This window comes from Salmo trutta, chromosome 14 (assembly GCF_901001165.1).
Source record: "Salmo trutta chromosome 14, fSalTru1.1, whole genome shotgun sequence".
Taxonomy (NCBI): Eukaryota; Metazoa; Chordata; class Actinopteri; order Salmoniformes; family Salmonidae; genus Salmo; species Salmo trutta.
In genome coordinates, this window is record NC_042970.1 from 31,706,528 (window position 1) to 31,729,681 (window position 23,154).

Consider the following 23,154-nt stretch of genomic DNA (forward strand, 5'->3'; position numbering starts at 1 on the left):
GATTTGTGTGTATTAGGTAGTTGTTGGGGAATTGTTAGATTACTTGTTTGATTTGTGTGTATTAGGTAGTTGTTGGGGAATTGTTAGATTACTTGTTAGATTTGTGTGTATTAGGTAGTTGTTGGGGAATTGTTAGATTACTTGTTGATATTGCTGCACTGTCGGAACTAGAAGAACAAGCATTTCGCTACACTCGCATTAACATCTGCTAACAATGTGTATGTGACCAATAAAATTAGATTTGAATTTGATTTGATTTACAAGTAGGCTGTAATTGTGAATAAGAATGTGTTCTTATCCGACTTGCTTAGTTAAATAAAAAACAAAAAATATGCTGCCTTCATGGCCCTGCAGGACAACTACAAGAGGAACATAGGCACCACTGAGGACTTTACCACCCAGCAGCTGGCTGAGTAGGGCACCTTCCTCAGGGAGACCATGTCCAACTGAGCTGGGCAGAGAGCTCGCTCTTCACCAAGAGTATTTACAGTGCCTAATGAAAGTCTACACACCCCTTGCACAGTCTTCGTATTTTGCTATCGTTGTACACAACCTACTCTACATTTCCAAAGTCAAAGAAATATGATAGAAAATGTTCCTAATTAATCAAATCAAATTTTATTTGTCACATGCGCCGAATACAACAGGCATTGGCACCTTACAGTGAAGTGCTTACTTACTTAGTCTGGGTGGCCATTTGATTAGCTGTTCAGGAGTCTTATGGCTTGGGGGTAGAAGCTGTTTAGAAGCCTCTTGGACCTAGACTTGGCGCTCCGGTACCGCTTGCCGTGCAGTAGCAGAGAGAACAGTCTATGACTAGGGTGGCTGGAGTCTTTGACAATTTTTATGGCTTTTCTCTGACACTGCCTGGTATAGAGGTCCTGGATGGCAGGAAGCTTGGCCCCAGTGATGTACTGGGCCGTACGCACTACCCTCTATAGTGCCTTGTGGTCGGAGGCTGAGCAGTTGCCATACCAGGCAGTGATGCAACCCGTCAGGGTGCTCTCGATGGTGCAGCTGTAAAAAAACTTTTGAGCATCTGAGGACCCATGCCGAATCAGTAACCAGTGTGACCTGACCACCTCCCCAGGATGCTACAGCTCAGAGGAGAAGTTCCTCCATGACCTGAAGATGATGTGGTTCGACCTCTACTCCTGCTACCCTGGCAAGGTGGACTCCAGCGGTTTCGAGCAGGTCTGTGTGTGTACTTGTGTGTGTATGGGTATGTTGTGTGTGTGTGTGTATGTGGTGGGTATGTAGGAGTGTGTGTGTTCATAAAGTGTATCTTTGCTATTGTAGGGGAGATTAAGGGTGGGAAGATATCTGGCTTCCACAACTGGCTCCAGTTCTACCGGCTGGAGAAACAGGGTCTGATTGACTACTACAGTCACAGCTTCGACGGACCTGTAAGCACCAAACAAACCATCACAATCACGACACAACTCTGTAATTGTAACACGGTCTCCAACAAAATAAGATTTGACTGAGATCTCTCTCACTTTCTCTTGCTCTCTCTCTCGCTCTCTCCCTCTCTCTTTCTTTCACTCACTCAATTCAATTCAAGGGGCATGATTGGCTTGGGAAACATATGTTAACATTGCAAAGCAAGTGAAGTAGATAATATACGAAAGTGAAATAAACAATAAAATGAACAGTAAACATTACACTCACAGAAGTTCCAAAAGAATAAAGACATTACAAATGTCGTATTATGTATATATACAGTGTTGTAACGATGTGCAAATGGTTAAAGTACAAAAGGGAAAATAAATAAACATAAATATGGGTTGTATTTACAATGGTGTTTGTTATTCACTGGTTGCCCTTTTCTTGTGGCAACAGGTCACAAATATTGCTGCTGTGATGGCACACTGTGGCATTTCACCCAGTAGATATGGGAGTTTATCAAAATCGGGTTTGTTTTCAAATTCTTTGTGGATCTGTGTAATCTGAGGGAAATATGTGTCTCTAATATGGTCATATATTTGGCAGGAGGTTAGGAAGTGCAGCTCAGTTTCCACCTCATTTTGTGGGCAGTGTGCACATAGCCTGTCTTCTCTTGAGAGCCAGGTCTGCCTACGGCGGCCTTTCTCAATAGCAAGGCTATGTTCACTGAGTCTGTGCATAGTCAAAGCTTTCCTTAAGTTTGGGTCAGTCACAGTGGTCAGGTATTCTGCCACTGTGTACTCTCTGTTTAGGGCCAAATAACATTCTAGTTTGCCCTGTTTTTTAATTAACTCTTTCCAATGTGTCGAGTAATTGTCTTTTTTTTTCTCATGATTTTGTTGGGTCTAATTGTGTTGCTGTCCTGGGGATCTGTGGGGTCTGTTTCTGTTTGTGAACAGAGCCCCAGGACCAGCTTTCTTAGGGGACTCTTCTTCAGGTTCATCTCTCTGTAGGTGAAGGCTTTGTTATGGAAGGTTTGGGAATCGCTTCCTTTTATGTGGTTGTAGAATTTAACGGCTCTTTTCTGGATTTTGATAATTAGCGTATATTAGCCTAATTCTGCTCTGCATGCATTATTTGTTGTTTTGCGTTGTACATGGAAGATGTTTTTGAAGAATTCTACATGCAGAGTCTCAATTTGGTGTTTGTCCCATTTGTGAATTATTGGTTGGTGAGCGGACCCCAGACCTCACAACCATAAATGGCAATGGGGTCTGTAACTGATTCAGGTATCTTTAGCCAGATCCTAATTTGTATGTCGAGTTTTATCTTCCTTTTATTCACTCTCTCTCTTTCTAAGTGGAATTCCTACCCTGATGTTCTTGGGATGCAGTTTACGTGGGATGGCTACTTCAAGCAGGTTGGTTCTGCCATCATTGGCTGCAGTTCTGAGTTCGACTTGGCCATGTACAGTCATTGCTACATCACCCGTCCAGGGAAACAGTAAGTACTCTGTGTGTGTGTGTGTCAATTATTTTTCATTATCTACCAAAGATGATGTACACACAATTCAAAGCCATTGCTGTTCTCCATTTCCATCCATTTTGGACCGTGTGTCACATTATGTCTCATTATGCTTGTGTACAGTCGTGGCCAAAAGTTTTGAGAATGACACAAATATTAATTTCCACAGTTTGCTGCCTCAGTGTCTTTAGATATTTTTGTCAGATGTTACTATGGAATACTGAAGTATAATTACAAGCATTTCATAAGTGTCAAAGGCTTTTATTGACAATTACATGAAGTTGATGCAAAGAGTCAATATTTGCAGTGTTGACCCTTCTTTTTCAAGACCTCTGCAATCCGCCCTGGCATGCTGTCAATTAACTTCTGGGCCACATCCTGACTGATGGCAGCCCATTCTTGTATAATCAATGCTTGGAGTTTGTTAGAATTTGTGGGTTTTTGTTTGTTCACCCGCCTCTTCAGGATTGACCACAAATTCTCAATGGGATTAAGGTCTGGAGAGTTTCCTGGCCATGGACCCAAAATATCAATGTTTTGTTCCCCAAGCCACTTAGTTATCACTTTTACCTTATGGCAAGGTGCTCCATCATGCTGGAAAAGGCATTGTTCGTCACCAAACTGTTCCTGGACGGTTGGGAGAAGTTGCTCTCGGAGGATGTGTTTGTATCATTCTTTATTCATGGCTGTGTTCTTAGGCAAATTTGTGAGTGAGCCCACTCCCTTGGCTGAGAAGCAACCCCACACATGAATGGTCTCAGGATGCTTTACTGTTGGCATGACACAAGACTGATGGTAGCGCTCACCTTGTCTTTTCCAGACAAGCATTTTTCCGTATGCCCCAAACAATTGGAAAGGGGATTCATCAGAGAAAATGACTTTACCCTAACCCTCAGCAGTCCAATCCCTGTACCTTTTGCAGAATATCAGTCTGTCCCTGATGTTTTTCCTGGAGAGAATTGGCTTCTTTGCTGCCCTTCTTGACACCAGGCCATCCTCCAAAAGTCTTTGCCTCACTGTGCGTGCAGATGCACTCACACCTGCCTGCTGCCATTCCTGAGCAAGCTCTGTACTGGTGGTGCCCCGATCCCGCAGCTGAATCAACTTAGGAGACGGTCCTGTAGCTTGCTGGACTTTCTTGGGCACCCTAAAGCCTTCTGCACAACAATTGAACCGCTCTCCTTGAAGTTCTTGATGATCCAATAAATGGTTGATTTAGGTGCAGTCTTACTGGCAGCAATATCCTTGCCTGTGAAGCCCTTTTTGGGCAAAGCAATGACGACGGCACGTTTCCTTGCAGGTAACCATAATTGATAGAGGAAGAACAATGATTCCAAGCACCACCCTCCTTTTGAAGCTTCCAGTCTGTTATTCGAACTCAATCAGCATGATAGAGTGATCTCCAGCCTTGTCCTCGTCAACACTCACACCTGTGTTAACGAGAGAATCACTGACATGATGTCAGCTGGTCCTTTTGTGGCAGGGCTGAAATGCAGTGGAAATGTTTTTTTGTGATTCAGTTCATTTGCATGGCAAAGAGGGTCTTTGCAATTAATTGCAATTCATCTGATCACTCTTCATAACATTCTGGAGTATATGCAAATTGCCATCATACAAAAACTGAGGCAGCAGACTTTGTGAAGATTTATATTTTTGGCCACAACTGTATATGTGTGTTTGTGCTTGTTGCCATTGAGTGTTATGTTTTCATCTGGTTTTCTATGTCCAGGTGTAAACAGAGCCTGGGAGGGAAGCCACTGGTGATCCAGACCTACACCTGGGAAAACTCCTATGGGAATGGGAAGAAGTACATCGGCTCCGCCTTCCCTGTCATGCCCTAGAACTGAAGCACACAGCAGCCACTCAGCATTCAACAAGCTAGCAATAGTCTACCAATCACATCCCGCATCAAGCTCAACAATGTCCAATCTTAGTCCTGATACATAAGAGCATTTCATTATTTGTATTTGGAAATGGGTTACATTTTTGTAAATGGGACAATTCATGTATGAATGTTTTGCGCTCACTATAAATGTATCGCAGACATTCAGCATTCAGATTGATATTTTAAGGCAAATTTCCTGCGTCAGCGGAGACTGCATTTTGTAAACACTGTATATATCTGCTCAATCGGAAATTACCTTGACATTTCTATTGCACAATCTATAGCTTCAGCAATACAGATTGAATATAGCCCTTAGTCAAGCAATGAAGAAATCTGCAGGGTATGAGAATCCCATGCACTCCTGAGGGCATGATCAAACTATGCCCAATGGGGTTGAAAATTGGCATTTACACGCTCCTATAGCGGGCACATGGGGACACCCCCACTAAGAGCATGTGTGCATCTGACACAATCGCTTACTGTCTTACCACCCCAAAAAATAAAGCAAAAAAATAAGCAGTCTCCTGCACCCCTCACCAATAAACGAATGGAAACAAATGGAAACAAAAACACATTTAGCAGATCCTATTCTGCTTGACCTACTCCAAACAGTACCCACTAGCTAAACCTGTTCCTATCAGCTGTCCGTAAAGCCCTGTGTGTCCCACCCCAGCTGGGGGTGAGGATCTGCGTGTGTGTGAGGCTGCTTCCAGCTGGGATGGGGGGTCGAGTTTACCCTTTCACTCATCCAGGGTGACTAACGGGATAAACTCTGGGTCTGCCGACAGGACAGGGGGACACACTTGCACCCCTGTTTAAAGAAAGTATTAGAGGAGATGGATCTGCCTTAGATCCCATTGTCCCCCGGTATGTGTGCGTCCGTGCCAAGTGAGAACACAAGGCCAGTCACTTCATACAAAAACTATGTCTTTCAGGAATTCATCTGATTTGGGCCTCAACAAATGGGCTAAGTCTCACATCGACCTGACAATAACGATACGCTCTGTGAGTAATTTCCCCAGTTCAGTTTTGTCAGACCATATTACATTTTCTGGGCCGGCGACTCTGAAAAGTAGAAGAGTAAATGTCCTCTCTTTTTATACCCGAAATGGAATCAAATTAAACCACAGTGGGGCGAGTGAGAGAAAAAGATTCAATTGTTCCTTTTGTCGCTCTCACAACTTCATAATCGAATTATAGCTGGCCACCCGCCAACCCCCCCACAGATAGCCCCCCAAATGGGCTCCCCCTGGCAGATATAGTAGCCACCTGACTTTTGTTTTGTAATTATATTATCCCGCTCTCTTTAGCGTGTCGTGGCTAATGGCTGAGCGGGCCAGTCCAGCTGCACATGCAGAAACAAAGCTGCTTATGGGGCCAGACAATAGGCTCGTGGAAAAGGGACGCCTGAAGGCGGTCGCCAATGAGCACGCACCGCAGGGGGCCAACGGGGGGTTTAGGGAAGGGTTAAGAGGGTTTGGGGTGTAGCTGGGGGGTGTCTATTTTTGTGGCCCTGTGGAGTGGCTTCATCAATGGGATGGTTGGTATAAGGACACATGGTCCAGATCACCAGAACGTTTAGGGCTTAGGTTGGAGGGAGGTTCAAGTGTGGCTCTGTAACTTCCAAGCTGATGAAGGACCATGAAACTCAGAGTAACTTTCATTCTCTGGAGGTTTGTTAGTCTTTCTGAACGCTCAATAATTAACAATATGATCAGTCTATTGTCCTCCCTACTCAAAACATCAAAAGTATTTGGAGAGAATTTAGGTAATGCGATGGTTGGGCCCACAAGTATTACATAAATAGGTGAATGTCATATGTTATTCTCAAATAAATTGTAAAAAAACAACAACCAAAAATCTATTGCACATTGTAATAGCATCATTTTTGATACGTGATATTGTGAATAAAAGTGTTTACAACTTGATTATAGTTGCACATGCAGTCTTTCTAGACAAATCGCGACACCCAACCCCCCGCCAACACACACACATGTAAGTGCTCTCTCCTCATCCCCAACTAGGGTATCAAGATCTCTCATAGGACTCCCTGTCTGACAGATGGACACAGCCCCCTCTCCCTACTGTAACTGAAAACAGGAGCGCTGGGGATTCAGGAAGAGGTTGTGTGTGTGTGTGTGTGTGTGTGTGTGTGTGTGTGTGTGTGTGTGTGTGTGTGTGTGTGTGTGTGTGTGTGTGTGTGTGTGTGTGTGTGTGTGTTTGGAGGCATTGTGTTCCGCTTTCTGCAGCTGAAGCTGCTGCCCTCTCAAGCAAACATACAAACATACCTACGCAAGGCAAGGTGAGGAGGGAGAGTCCTTAGGGGTCAATGTTAGGTCAGGTGAGAATACAAGTGCATCTGAGCCGCTAGCAGATAGTTACTGAACGAGAAAAAAGGGGGAAGAGGAAAGAAGTATGAGCCATCTGTCAGAAAAGTTCATAGTGCATGACCAACACCAAGGGGACTAAGGGACATGACAGCAATCATATCTACCTCTTTACCACTTGTGGAATAGGGATATTTCTCCCTCTTTAATGTTGCTCCAGCTATATTTTGCTCCAGATAAATTAAAATGTGTGAAAATTAAAGAGAACAAAAAAATGGATGAATTGAATGTGAGAAAAGTGGCAGCTTTTCTTCATATCTAAATGGCATATGTTTGTTTTTGTCTTGTTTTGTGTCACCCATAGTTTGCTTACGAGTCTGCCAAAGTGAGGCTATTCCCACTCTGGGGAAGAGCAAGGCCTGGCTCAGTTATTCCCATTCTGGGCTGCAGGTGTGGAGCAGGACAGACATTGACCCAGGGGGAGAGGAGGGGGTCGGCTGGGGAGTGTGAGACACATCCGTTGGGTGCACAGACAGTCCCCCCATCCAACCCCTCACTCCCCTCACTCACCTCTCCCTCCAACATGAGCACATGTGATTCTTTCTCTCATGGGACAGTAGCACTTCCCTCCATCTCTCTCCATCTTTCCCTCACACAATCACACACACTGTGTATCTATTGAAGGTAAAGTCTATACACAGATGAACATACATTTTAAAAGCATAATTGTAAAATAATTCACAGAATGAGGAAATAAAATGCTCTGTATAACCCACATAATTAGAATCATTCTATTTCTATGGTATAACCTACCTACTTCTAGAGTTGGCTAAATTAGTAGGCCAACTTGCTACACAAGTAACAGCCCACTTGTCTCCATTCGGTTAGTTTGTTCTGTCTTTCACCTCAGGTCTTCACTATGCAGGCGCCGCGCCTGTCCCGTCTCGTGAGGGGTGTCTCTGGAGCCCTATTTAATTAGCGTAATTGGGTGCAATGAGCTCACGCCCGACGCCAATATCGGTTCAGCAAACGCGGATGTATGATTGGACGGGGGAATGGCGCAAACACCTGCTCACGCGCAACCGCAAGCTGTCACAGTCGGTTAAGCTCGCAGAGCATCTCACTCTATGCTAAAGTTGCACTGCTTATTTGTTGATACAGACTGATAATACAAATTGTACAAATAAAAACTATTGCAACTATGAACATGTTCTAATGTAGTGCCGCAATAATGTTATGGGCCATAAGAGCTTAGGCCTGCAGGCTATCAATCTAATTAAAACTATTTTGTTTCACACACGCACACACACACACACACAACTAGTGAACTTTTTTGTTCATGACATTGGCCACGGGCCGGGCCACGCGCGCGCTCGAGCGCAGACGAATTGGATGCGAGAGGATGAGAGAGCGGGAGGAGGAGCCTGTCTGTGGACGCTAAAACCCAGGGCCCCCGCGGAGTGAACTGCAGAGAGGCGTCACTCTGGGATGGAACACTGACAACTGCGAAGGAGACGCAGGGGAGAAAGTTAAAGATTGAGCGCTTTAGGCTAGTTGACATAGTAACCTGTAGGCTAAGCCCGCTCAACAGCCAATAACAACTCACAGGAGGTCATTGGAGCGTTATTACAAATATCAGGTAGGCCAACCTCATCTGTTTCATTTCGAATGAATGTCAATGTTTCTTTCTCCAAAGATCATAGTCTATTTCGAATAGCATAGGCCTATTGGAATAGTAATAATTGACTATTCTAATATTTTAATAATATTTATGTGAAGTTGAATGTGAAATGTGAAATTTTGACCATTTATAAATTGGTAGGGTAGCCTAAGGTTATTATTTGACATTTTCGAAATGTTGGGTTAGGCCCATAGGTTACTTAGCTAAGTAACGGGAATGAGGCATAGGCTACAGACAGATTAATTAGATAGGCTACAGACAGATTAATAAATAGTTATCAATTTAGGATTCTTAAGAACTGCGACACGATCATTAGGCACTAGGCTATTGTTCTTAAAATGTGCCTGGCATAATCTTAAAGGGAAACGTTAACAGGTGTAAGCCTACTTAAAGTGGCAATCAGCAGTTGAAACAATAACAAAGCGTTGTCTTCGCCCTTGTTTCTGTAAAAAGCTGAAGGATGGGGCTGGAAAAATGTAACCAATCTCAAATTCGTAGACAGAGCTATGAATGCAAGGACTGAGCATCTATGATATCAAAATTATAGTTTTAAGCATGTTTTGAAGCTATATAGTGTTTGTTTACATTTACTTTGTTTACAAACATTGGAGTAAAACAAACATATATTTTGGGTTCTGAAGGGGTGTGACAGTTGAACTAAGCTCATGAAGCATTTGTAAGTTAAATTCTTCAAGAATCAATGGGCACATATCATTAATTTATAAATCCAAAGAATGGATGTGGCAACTGCAGATTTTCCCTTTAAATCGAAACAGGGATTATTTATCCAAAAACAGCCTAAACCTTGCTGACCCCACCTGCTCAGCCTGCTTCACAATCACTTTGGTCATCAGCTTGTTGCTAAAATGGTCACAATCATTGCTGACATAGCTGGGAAATATCTCAATAAAGAAACAACATATTTATGATATTAGGCTAATAATTGTATGAAAGTAGCCTATGCTATAGGTTATCATTCATCAAACTAAATTATGGTGTGGAATAAAAATCAATGACACACACGAAATTGTGGACAAATAACTTAAAACATATTTTCAAATAGGCCTATAGACCTGGGATCGGCAACAGACAGGGTTTTTTTCTCCCCAAATGTTTTTTGCCTCAACAACATTTTTTTTTAAAGTTTTTGGTCTGTACAATCACCAGGAATTCAGCTAAAAATGTGTTTAATTTAGGAAATCTGGTCCCAAGTATTCCCACGAATAAAAACAGAGACGTGATCGTGTCTCAATATAATGAAGGTAATTATTGTTATTTTCAAATATATATATACATATATATCTTTGGGCTTAGTTCTTAGTTGTGGTCAATTTGCAGTGTACAAATTATTTTCCGGCCCCCGACCATCCACTTCAACAGAAATCGACCCACGGCCGAATCTAGTTGCCTACCCCTGCTATAGAGGATCTAATAGGCTAAATAAATATCATTTTATAGAGCTCCCCATATAGATTTACATTTATGGGCAAACCTACAGGAAAACTCCTAATGAAATCTAGCCTATCATCGCCGTAATCATAAACACAATTTGTTGCAGAGTTATAAATAGATTTTTCTGAGTTCCCTGTTACTGATCCGGGAATGTAGTCTAACCTTGAGTTAATCCCATGTTGCCGCTTCATCCATGGAGGGAGCAAATCCCGCAATGGCCCAGATTGAGAGTGCATCCCGGTGTCCGCCGCAACCTAAAAGCGAGGAATTACAGAGTTTTGAAGTCCCCCGAGATCAAGTCTCCCCTCGGATTAAAATAATCCTTGTAGGCTACGCACGCTGTTTGCAGACAAACAGATTACATATGAAAGCAGCATGTTTCATGAGAATCTTAAAACATAAAATCCCTAAAATATTCAAAGAACCCCCAAAGTACTGTACCAAACCGGTAATCAAAGGCCTTCGCTTAGACAATTGATTGTGGGTCTAAGTAGATTGTAGAGTAAGCAGGCTAAGGCTAGTCCTGACCTAATCACTCATGAACAGACAACATAAACATAAAACTAAATTACGTGAGATTTTTGTTCTGGATCAAGCGAGATCAGTCCTGATCTAGCGCTCACCTTGAGGCTACTACAGTAGGCCACACAAGGTTATTAAAACTCATTAGGCTGTGGGATAAAACTGCTACAAATAGACTGGTCTGGTCCTCAGGACCAGCTAGGGTCAATGTCCCAGCATCAGTAGGTCTATCAGTAGAAAACTTACTCTCAATTCACATCAGCTTTGGACAGGATAGACAAAACAAGTCAAAGGGTAAAGTTGTGATGAGCCTTGTTTTCTTAGTACAAAATATTTGATAAAAAGTGTATATGTTAAGGTCAGAACTGTTGCTAATGTTGGTGTGTTGTTTCCAGGAGACCATGATGGCCAATTCGTATGGAAGGCCCAGCGAGGGGGCGGAGCTAGTCAGCTCTCTGGAGTGGATGGATGATGACGTGAGCTCCCCAGACGGAGACAAGCCAATCAAAGTGCAGCGCTACAGACCAGGCGGAATTGGCCACCTGGGCAGGGAGCTGGGCAGTGAGGATATGGAGGAGGAGGAGGAGGAGGAGGAGGAAGAGGAGGGCCAGGGAGACGGGAACGCTCCCAAACGCCGAGGGCCCAAGAGGAAAAGGATGACCAAAGCCCGGCAGGAGCGCTTCAAGGCACGACGTGTGAAGGCTAACGCCCGGGAGCGCTCAAGGATGCACGGGCTGAACGACGCGCTGGAGAACCTGCGCAGCATCATGCCCTGCCACTCCAAGACTCAGAAACTGTCCAAAATTGAGACCCTGCGGCTGGCCCGCAACTACATCTGTGCCCTGTCTGAAGCCCTGGAGGGGGACCAGTCCACGGAGAGCAGGGCCTTCATGGAGACCCTGTGTGAAGGCCTCTCCCAGCCCACCAGCAACTTGGTGGCTGGCTGTCTGCAGCTCGGGCCTGGGGGTTTTGTTGAGGAGAGGCCTGAGGACAGGAATGGAGGGAGAGGAGGGCCCACAGTCCTGGGAGGGGTGGGGATGGCCGTTAGACCAATCAGCTACTCCTCCCCCGGCCTGCCCAGCCCGCCCTATGGCACATTGGACTCCACCCACCTGCTCCATCTGCGGGGGATGAAAGGAGGGGCTTACGAGAGCCACTCCCCTAATGACTGTAACACCCCTCCCTACGACGGCCCCCCAACACCCCCGCTCAGCATCGGCAGTAACCTGGTGCCCAAGCAGTCCTCTCCCCACTACCTCCCCCCTCACCACTACCCCCCCTCCTCCATGGGCCTGTACCAGAGCGCCCGCTACGAGCTGCCCCTGGAGATGCCCTATGACTCGTACCACCCTCCTCACATGGCACCCCCGCACATGGGAACGGTCTATGGGGATTAAGGGCCAGAGAGGACAGATGGGGCAGATGTTACCCTGCCCCAACTGGCTTCATTTAAACCTATGACTGAGGTGTTGGGAGAAACCAGGCTTTGGTACTGAACACTGTGGAAGCAGCCCATCGTTGTGAACAACTGGGTAGTGCTGTTGTGGACTGTTGTTTACATTTGTGTACTGTAAAGGTTAGGGCTCAACACTGTCAAAGTCTGCTCATGATTGACTTTAAACCAGTTGTTTGCTGCGGTTGTTTCTGAACGCCGATTAGCTTAAAAGGGTCCCACAACTTGACCATTTCCAAGGGGTTCACAATAAGAGCAGTTCCTATTGGTGGAAAGGCTGTCTTGAAGAAAGACTTCAGCTTGACCGCTATGACCACATTATGAGCACTTCTGACCAGCACTGGGAACATAAAACAGATCATTCACATTAATGCATTATACATTTATTTATTCTCTTATTTAATATTTATATGAACTGCTGTTAGTAATGCTGTGTTTATCCTTTTTATCTGTGTTAGGTCTTGGCCTTCTCTATTTGTGCTGTCATTGTTACATTGTTGACTGATTCTGACAGTGTGTCTGTTTTCTCTCTGTGTCCATTTCTCCTTTGTTGTGTGTTCTTTCCTGTTCCACACTGAAAAGAGATTCTCATATAATATTGCCAGTGTAATGTAGCTGATGACCAGGGGGAAAACTGCCCATATAATATTGCCAGTGTAATGTAGCTGATGACCAGGGGGAAAACTGCCCATATAATATTGCCAGTGTAATGTAGCTGATGACCAGGGGGAAAACTGCCCATATAATATTGCCAGTGTAATGTAGCTGATGACCAGGGGGAAAACTGCCCATATAATATTGCCAGTGTAATGTAGCTGATGACCAGGGGGAAAACTGCCCATATAATATTGCCAGTGTAATGTAGCTGATGACCAGGGGGAAAACTGCCCATATAATATTGCCAGTGTAATGTAGCTGATGACCAGGGGGAAAACTGCCCATATAATATTGCCAGTGTAATGTAGCTGATGACCAGGGGGAAAACTGCCCATATAATATTGCCAGTGTAATGTAGCTGATGACCAGGGGGAAAACTGCCCATATAATATTGCCAGTGTAATGTAGCTGATGACCAGGGGGAAAACTGCCCATATAATATTGCCAGTGTAATGTAGCTGATGACCAGGGGGAAAACTGCCCATGAGGAAGTGAGAAATGTCTTCTGTTGTAATGAATAGAACAAATATAAATTCCAAAATGTGATTGAAGTTGAACTCTCAGCCAGGTGGCTCTTATTAATGGACATTCCTAAATCAAATATATGTATATGTTGTATAATATTCTGTCCAGACACTTTCTCCATTGCCAAATATGTTCCTTTAAATGTACAAATGTTCCTCTAGCTGAAAACTTTTGGATTGTATTTTTTAACAAACATTTTATGAATTAAAACAATGTAAACTACGTTTTTTTTTGTGTGAAATTCTGAAAGTGAGTTTGCTTAGATGAAAAAACGGTCTTGTTAGGTCAAAAGACAGTCAAGGACCAACTGCAATTAGGGTGTTTGCAGGTAGTGGGAGGGAGTGATATGTGAGAGTATGGACAGGTTGTAACACACAATGAGAGAGGTGAGAGGGAGTAGAGAAGATGGGGGGGGGTGTTTCTAATGAGAGTACTTCTGTGACTACTGTTATTATGCTACCACCCCCTGAGAAAATCCTTTTCCCACACACGCACACACACAAACACACACACACACACACCCCTAGGCCTACAGGTGGAGACCAGAAAGGGAGTGAGAAACGAGCATGCAAGAGAGAGAGAGAAGGAGAGAGAGAGAAGGAGAGAGAGAGAGAGAGAGAGAGAGAGAGAGAGAGAGGAGAGAGCGCTTAAGAGAGAGGAGAGAGCGATAAAGAGAGAGAGAGGAGAAGGAGAGAGGATAGAGCAATAAAGAGAGAGAGCGAAGGAGAGAGAGCGAGAAGGAGACAGAGAGAAGGAGAGAGAGCGATAAAGAGAGAGAGGAGAGAGAGCGATAGAGAGAGAGAGAAGGAGAGAGAGAGATAAAGAGAGAGCGATAAAGAGAAAGAGAGAAAGAGAGAGACATGAAAAATGGAGATGCATAAAGGGGGGTTTTGCTGTTAAATGGCCACTGTGGGTCCATTGTAAACGCAGCCTGTTCTTTCTCTTGACCCCTGACCCTGCATTGTGCTGAGGTTGCTGGCTCTGGAGGGAAAGACAGCTGGGAGAAACAGAGGGGAGGGACATTTCTCTGACAGACAGCTAGGGGGGCCAAATGCACGGGAGGGTGAGCTACACCCCCTCATAAACCCGCCTCCAACCAATCCCATCCCTCTTCATTCAGCATTGGAATGACACATAACTTTGCTCACACGCACACACAAAGACACACGCACACACACACACGCACACACGCACACACATACATAGACAGGTGGAAGATGGTGATGCAACGAGTATTTGTGCGAGGGTGTGTGTATTGGGTGTGTGTTGCTGGGCAGACATTATTCTGAAGCTGTCTGGCATTTGAACAATCGAAACCTCTAAAAAGCTGTGTGGTTCTCAAGAAGACAATACAGGTTATTGTGTGTGAATGTTAAGATGGGTTAATGTTGAAGGATGAGGAGATTGTCTTGATAGCAAGCCAGCCAAGAATTGATCAACCATATATTGAGGGTGGGGTGAGAGGAAGAGAGATGAAGAGAGGAAGACAGGAAGAGAGAGAGAGAGAAAAAACAGAGAGCGAGAGAGAGAGTGGGGGAGACAGAGAGAGTCCCCGCTCAATCTTCCTTGAGAGACATGATGACACTGTCACTAACAGTGTAGTCCATCTGCCCTCACTCTCAGCGTACAAAGATCAGAAACCTCTTGTGAACAAATATTTCATACCGAGCAGACAATAGATATTATACCTTCACTGTAGGTCTCACTGATAGGCAGAGTGAAGGTTATGAAATCTTACTTTACAAAGAAATATCAACAGACAAGCCAAGTTGCCCTCCTCCTTTTCTTCTCTTTCACCATTCAACCCGCTCCCACTCTTTCCCTCTCGACTCTTCCCACTCTCCTCCCTCAACTTCATCTCTCATCTCTCTCTCCATCTTTTGGTTTAGCTACACTAATCCATTGGCTGACTCTTAATGAAAGAGTGGATGTGCGGAGGCTGGGTTGCAGCAGGATGAAGTTTGGTGATTAAGATGGCTGGCCTCATAGGGCAGAGAGGGAGGCTTTCGCTGTTGTAATAATCCTGTACTATTCAACTGGGCTCAGTTCTCTCGCACACACACACACACACACACACACGCCCACGCACATGCATACGCACACGTGCACACGCACACGTGCACACACACACACACACACACACACACACACACACACACACACACACACTAATACAAACTAACACACACCAGGCGGGTGATGTAGCAGGGGGTTGGGGGGCACAACACAGGGATGAGGCAGGTGGGGGCAGGGACGGTGTGCAGGGTGTGTGTGTGTGTGGGGTGAGAGGGGTTTAGGTGTTAAAGAGCTGTGAATGGTTGTGGGAGCGGGGCGTGTTGACTCTGACCCTGATGACCCCCTCCACCCCACAGTTCCTTCACTGTAGAGTTGACCGAAAGAGGAACAGGAGAGAAGGGACAGATGGGCTCGATTACTGGAGGAAAGCAATGGAGAGACATGAGAAGACCCGAGAGAGAGGGAGAGTTAACATGAACACATGAGCACTGTAGGGATGAGCAAGAGAGGGATGAGTAAAAGGGAGATAAGAGAAGAGAGACAAAGGGAAGAGAGAGAATGTGAAAGCGAGAGAGAAAGAAAGAGTGGAATAGAGGGAAAGAGTATAAGGTCTATAATCAGTCTCTAGTGTATTCACATTTTGTTGTCTTAAAATTGAATCTAAAATGTACATAGCGATCTACACAATCTACTCCAAATTAAAAATAAATAATAATTAAGATGTATTTAGTGCATATGGTGGAAGCACCTTTGGCAGACATCACAATTGTGAATAATTTTGAATAAGATTCTACCAACCTTGCACAATTCTTAGAGCACCTGGATTCACCTGGTCAGTCTACACTCTTAGAAAAACGGGTTCCAAATGGGTTCTTCAGCTGACCCCATAGGATAACTGTTTTTGGTTCCAGATTGTCACGGATCCGTCCGGAACTTTCATTAAGCACACCTGTCCCCCATTCCCACTGATTAGTACTTGTATAAGTGTGCCCTTTGGTTTCCATTGGGCTGTCCATTATTGTTACAATGTCCGTTGGTGCGTGTGAGTACCTGTGCTGTGTGTTTTGGCTTTCGTGCCCTTGTGGATTGCGCAGATGATTACGGGTCTCGTCCCGTGTGATAATCCTTGTGCGTGTGTGTATTTATTCAAGGTACTCTTCGCACTTTTGTTTGGGTTTCAACCCTGTGTTTTGTGTACGTGCTTGTTTGCCCTATTACGCATTCCTGCGCCTGTCTCCCAATTCTTCATGCCAACGTGACACAGGTAGAAGTCTTTTGGGTTCCAGGTAGAACCCTCTGTGTAACGGGTTCTACATGGAACTCAAATGGGTTCTACCTAGAATGAAAAGGGGTTCTGCTATGGGGACAGCCAAATAACTCTTTTAGGAGTGTATGTGATGGAAAGAGCAGGTGTTCTTAATGTTTTGTATACTCAGTGAATATCCATTGCTTTTGTCAAAATTGCTCAAGCTCAGAAAATTTGGTTACAAATCATTGATGGACAGCAATATTCAAACCTTGTCTCAGATTTTCAAGCAGATTTAAGTCAGGACTGAGACTGGACCATTCAAGAACACCCAACACCACTTGGAAAGCCATTCTGGTATGTCTCTAGGTTTTCAGAAAACTATGGCGGGTTTTCCTCTAACTTTCTACCTGGGCGTTGCTCATTTATACAGATCTTAATTTGATCACTCATTTGCTACAGGGAATGTTCCTGTAAAGCAGGAAATGCAAACTTGTGGTGTATTTTAGTTTTAAAAAGGTTTCTAAAGTTTAATTTCCACTTTAAAATGTCGGACTTGATTTGCCCTCATTATGAATGTACCAACCCCTACAAAAATGTATATTAATTATAATCCACATAATAATTCACATTTCCTGTTGCTGCATGATTATTTTCCTGCTATAGTAAACTGGCTCAAATTAAGATCCTACATCTGTATTTATTTTGATCGTGACAAACTCCCCAGTCCTTCCCAGTGACAAGCATACCCAAAACATGATGCTGCCACCACAATACTTGAAAATACAGAGGATCAACAACATTGCATTCACTCCACATTATTGGCCTGTATGACAAAGTTAAAAGAGAAAAAAAAATCACTCCAAATCATCCAGTCTGTTTTCAACAAGGCCATTAAGATGACAACACGGCAAATACAACGTTTTGGGTCAAAAGTTTGGGTCAAATCCAATACAGCACAACAGAGTGAAACCCTCTGTATTTTCAAGTATTGTGGTGGCAGCATCAATATGCTTGTCACCGGCAAGGACTGGGGAGTTTGGGAGCAAAATAAATATTAAAGGAGCAAAGCCCATGTAAATATTTAGAGGAAAACCCGCCTCAGTCTTCTGAAAACCTAAGCCTGGGATAGTTTATTTTTCAATTGGACAGTTACACAGATGTTAAAGACACTTTAAGAGGTGTTGAGTGTTCCTGAATGGAACTGATCTTAAATCTGCTTGAAAATCAGAGACAAGGTTTGAATATTGCTGTCCATCAATGATTTCCAATGAAAGTTACTGAGCTTGAGCAATTTTGACAAAAAAAGGATATATGTTGCCCTAGGAGTTGGTAGAATCTTAGAAAAAATTATTCACAGCTGTAATGGCTGCCAAAGGTGCTTTGCTTTCACCAAGTAATCACTCTGGGGTGTGAAGACAAACGCAATCAAGACATGTATTACAATGTTTTTTTTATTGATTTGGAAAATGTTCTATAATAGTTTTCTCTTTCAATGTAAAGACATTCACAAGGGGTGTGTAGACATTCACAAGGCACTATATTTCTATCCAAGAGGAGGCCCAGTGCTCTGTCTGTCTGTCTGTCTGTCTGTCTGTCTGTCTGTCTGTCTGTCTGTCTGTCTGTCTGTCTGTCTGTCTGTCTGTCTATCCAACCTCTGTACTGGCTTGAGATAAGACCACCCACTGAGAGGTCAGTTTACTGTGGTTATTAGGTCATCTGGGTTCAGGGGTCAGGGGTGGGAGTGGTCTAAGAGCTTCTTGGTGGTCAGTTTCATCACATCATCCACTTGAGTACTAACAATCTGTGCTGTTACACAATATTTACATCAAATGTGCACCCAGTCCAATATAGATGTCAGTTCAGTATTAGATCATGTTGGAGCAGCGGAGATATATTTGAAACCGTAATCCTGATATAAACGGACATCCCACGCTTGGCTTGAGCGAAATATATTGCTTTGTTTTTACAAGGATTAACATAAGCCTCTGTGTGTGTGGGGGGGGGGGGGGGGGGTAGCTCTGATGCTTGTTCCTCTGAACTTCAAGCACAATGAAACACACATACAGAGTCAACATTGACTATTGATCACTCTGATCAGAGAGAAAGGCTGATCAGTATGTGAGAAAACAGGGGAAGAGGAGGGAGGAGTGATAGAGAGGTGAATGTGGGGGAATGAAGTTAGATTAGTGGTCTTAGAGCAACAGATTGTGCAGGACCATCGTGTTTAGAGGTTCTGTATTCATAATTCTCTGAGTGAAATATTGGCTGGTGACATCTGTCAGTTGTTGTGTATTTAAATGATATGATATGCAGTACCGGTTCCAGGCATAAGCTATATTTTTTTTTTTTACCTGTCAGGGTCTCAACTTACTATTGAGCGTGATAATAGTACAATACACAAGGTGCAATATTGAAATTTGGTTGTGCATTACCAGTTTTTCTCTCATTATGTCTGTCACTGACAGTCACTCAATTAGCTACAGCTAAAATGTATTAGATTGGTAGTTAGTCTAGCCAGCTATCTAAACTTGTAGTAATCATGGCCAAATACTGATTGGGCACGCAGGGCATGTGCCCAGGGGCCCTGACCTCCAGGGGAACAAAATTATTTTGTTAGTGATTCTAACTCAGATATCATATTAACATGGCATGTAATGACTTTTGTAATGACTTGCAAAATGTGTAAAATTGCAGAAAACTTGCTTAAAAACTGAAAACATTTCTCTCCACCACATGGCAAAATGAGTTGAATTGCAGGAAATGTGTTATAAAATTGCTTTAAAGGTCCAATGCAGCCATTTTTTCAAATCTCAATATTAAAGCATTTCTGGGTAACAATTAAGTACCTTACTGTGATTGATTCCAATTAAAATGGTAAAAAAAAGAAACAAAAATAGCTTCTTAGCAAAGAGCAATTTCTCTGTTTGGGAGTGGTCAGAGTAGGGAGGAGAAAACTGACAACTAGCTGTTATTGGCAGACAGGTTTGGAACACTTTTTCTTATTGGTCTATTAACTAATGTATCACATAGTGATGTCACCATGGAAGGCAAAAACTCCATCCCACCAAAACAGGCTGAAATTTCAGGCAGTCTTTTCAAACAGCTCTTAGACTAAAAAAGCATTATCATCATGTTCACAATTTCACAGTATTATTGCAACCTCATAGTGTGAAAATATATATCAAATATAGAAATGTTTTGTTGCGAGGTGGGAGGCCCCCCAACCAAATCTCGCTTAGGGCCCCGAAAAGGCTACAGCCAGCCCTAATGATATGGCATGATACCTCTGTACACAGGCTAGTCTACATCTACAAGTGAGAGCTCAGGCAAAAAAATAAACATCCCTTTTTCAGGACCCTGTATTTCAAAGATAATTCGTAAAAATCAAAATAACTTCACATATTTTCATTGTAAAGGGTTTAAACACTGTTTCCCATGCTTGTTCAATGAACCATAAACAATTAATGAACATGCACCTTTGGAACGGTCGTTAAGACACTAACAGCTTACAGACGGTAGCAAATTAAGGTCACTGTTATGAAAACTTAACACACTAAAGAGGCCTTTCTACTGACTCTGAAAAACACCAAAAGAAAGATGCCCAGGATCACTGCTCATCTGCGTGAACGTGCCTTAGGCATGCTGCAAGGAGGCATGAGGACTGCAGATGTGGCCAGGGCAATAAATTGCAATGTCCGTACTGTGAGATGCCTAAGACTATAGGGAGACAGGACGGACAGCTGATCGTCCTCGTAGTGGCAGACCACGTGTAACAGCACCTGCACAGAATCAGTACATCCGAACATTACACCTGCGGGACAGGTACAGGATGGCAACAACAACTGCCCGAGTTACACCAGGAACACACAATCCCTCCATCAGTGCTCAGACTGTCCGCAATAGGCTGAGAGAGGCTGGATTCAGGGCTTGTAGGCCAGTTGTAAGGCAGGTCCTCACCAGACATCACCGGCAACAACTTCGCCTATGGGCACAAACCCATCGTCGCTGGATCAGACAGGACTGGCAAAAAGGGCTCTTCACTGACGAGTCGTGGTTTTGTCTCACCAGGGGTGATGATCAGATTCACGTTTATCGTCGAAGGAATGAGCGTTACACTGAGGCCTGTACTCTGGAGAGGGATCGATTTGGAGGTGGAGGGTCCATCATGGTCTGGGGTGGTGTGTCACAGCATCATCAGACTGAGCTTGTTGTCATTGCAGGCAATCTCAACGCTGTGCGTTACAGGGAAGACATCCTCCTCCCTCATGTGGTACCCTTCCTGCAGACTCATCCTGACATGACCCTCAAACATGACATTGCCACCAGCCATACTGCTCATTCTGTGCGTGATTTCCTGAAAGACAGGAATGTCAGTTTTCTGCCATAGCCAGCGAAGAGCCCGGATCTCAATCCCATTGAGCACGTCTGGGACCTGTTGGATCGGAGAGTGAGGGCTAGGGCCATTCCCCCCAGAAATGTCCGGGAACTTGCAGGTGCCTTGGGGGAAGTGTGGGGTAACATCTCACAGCAAGAACTGGCAACTCTGGCGCAGTCCATGAGGAGGAGATGCACTACAGTACTTAATGTAGCTGGATACACCAGATACTGACTGTTACTTTTGATTTTGACCCCCCCTTTGTTCAGAGACACATTATTCCATTTCTGTTAGTCACATGTCTGTGGAACTTGTTCAGTTTATGTCTCAGTTGTTGAATCTTGTTATGTTCATACAAATATTTACACATGTTAAGTTTGCTGAAAATTAACGCAGTTGACAGTGAGAGGATATTTATTTTTTTGCTGAGTTTATATGTGTTACATTTACATACATTACGTGTGTGTGTGTGTGTGTGTGTGTGTGTGTGTTGTTGTTTGGAGGGATAAAGCAGTATTAAGCAGCTGATCAGAGCTCAGTGTCCGAATCGCTGCATTACCACACTAATCCTGACAGAGGGAAGAGGGGTAGGGCAGGAAACTCCTCATCCTCTCTCATGAAGTACACTGCAATGGGACGTACTTACTCATTGTGCAATAATACAGCTTTGCACAATCCTCATCAATAACACACACACACACACACACACCACAAATACCCTCATCCGCACCACAAACGCACGCACACACTCTCTTCACTTATTTGTTCAACACAACAACAAAAAGCTTGAAAAAGAAACAGTACTACAAAGCCTGCAGATGAAGCCATTATAAACATTCCAAGTTGATAGAGGTCTACATCTAGTGTTGGGGAGTAGTTAACTACATCTAACTACATTTTGCAGTAGCTTGGTGGTAGTTAAACTAAAATAAAATATTGGTAGTGTTTTCAGTAGGTAATTACTTTTTTTCCATGTAGAGAGAACAGAAGACATATGGTGAAGTAGGCATCAGACCTGCCTAATTCTGACTTGAAAGTTTTTGTGTTTAATATGCTAAATTAAACATTCTGTTAACATCTGCCTCCAGAGTGATCTGCTCTTTCAATTTGTGGTCAGATTTAGATACCAGAATTTTTCACAAAGTAGTTTGGATGTGGTGAACTACTTTTCAAAGTATATTTTGTTGAGTAAAATATATTTTTCTGAAGAGTTTCTTAAGTGTAGCTTAACTTCATCCAGTGTGAAGTAATTGGTAGCTTCATAAACTATGTTTTCAGAGTAGAGTAAACATCCCTGATGGTTACATGATTCTACACTCATGGATTCTACACACAAATTGTACTATAATCTAAAGTAACATTCACTGCCAATCTTGAGAACTTGCATTGCCAATAAATACATTATCCAGTTCAAATATAGTCCAAGTACTGTATACCTACCTAAAAGTTACAAAAATAGAGTCGCAGTGCCACCTAGCGTGAGACTGCAGTCCTACAATCTTTTTACATTGTAGATCAGAGCTGAGGCTGTTCATCAGCCTAGCCACAAGATGGCCCTAGTAGTCTAATGTTGATGGTGTTACTGGTGAAACAAAGATTTATTAGTGGAGAATCCTTGCACGCTGTTAAGTTTTCTCGAACGACATCATTCAGGTTGATGATGAAATTAAAGACAGCAAGGCAATTCAAATACACAGACAATACGATAAGGTTGTAACTTTTTGATATACTATTTGATAAGACGCGATCTAAAGTGGTAAAGCATAACGACGTTGTTTTGCACTATGGCGTAGGAATGCCGTTTTTTTGTCCATCTCAACATTGATCTATTATGTTATAAACACGACAGCCCGTCTCTTCATGTCAGAACACAACACAGCAAAGAATGAGGAGGCACAGCTTACTGCAGAGTGATCTAGCGATTAATATTCACAACCACTTTCAAAGTTTTTCAGCTGTGACCACGAGGAGTGAAAACAGTGGGAGTAGAGAGAGGGTGATCAGAGGGAGTGGGAGGGTATCTCAGAATCTCTTCAATTAGACATAGGACTACCGTACGTTCCCTACTGTAGAAGTGGAGCATCTAACTCATTTGCAAGTAG

The 23,154-nt window shown here is 43.5% G+C and overlaps 2 protein-coding genes across 2 annotated transcripts; both read left to right on the top strand.

Moving 5' to 3' along the window:
- The first annotated feature begins 342 nt into the window (after nt 1-342).
- LOC115207207 (poly(U)-specific endoribonuclease-like) lies at nt 343-4,956 on the top strand. The gene is made up of 5 exons (XM_029774180.1): nt 343-376; nt 1,132-1,194; nt 1,300-1,406; nt 2,747-2,889; nt 4,640-4,956. Exons 1-5 carry the CDS (start codon nt 343-345, stop codon nt 4,749-4,751), a joined length of 459 nt encoding a protein of 152 aa, XP_029630040.1. The 3' UTR covers nt 4,752-4,956.
- A 3,653-nt stretch (nt 4,957-8,609) lies between these two features.
- Nucleotides 8,610-13,567, top strand: LOC115207824 (neurogenic differentiation factor 4-like). The gene is made up of 2 exons (XM_029775319.1): nt 8,610-8,761; nt 11,173-13,567. The coding sequence occupies exon 2, from the start codon at nt 11,179-11,181 to the stop codon at nt 12,172-12,174; it is 996 nt and encodes a 331-aa protein (XP_029631179.1). The 5' UTR covers nt 8,610-8,761; nt 11,173-11,178; the 3' UTR covers nt 12,175-13,567.
- Nucleotides 13,568-23,154: the final 9,587 nt, after the last annotated feature.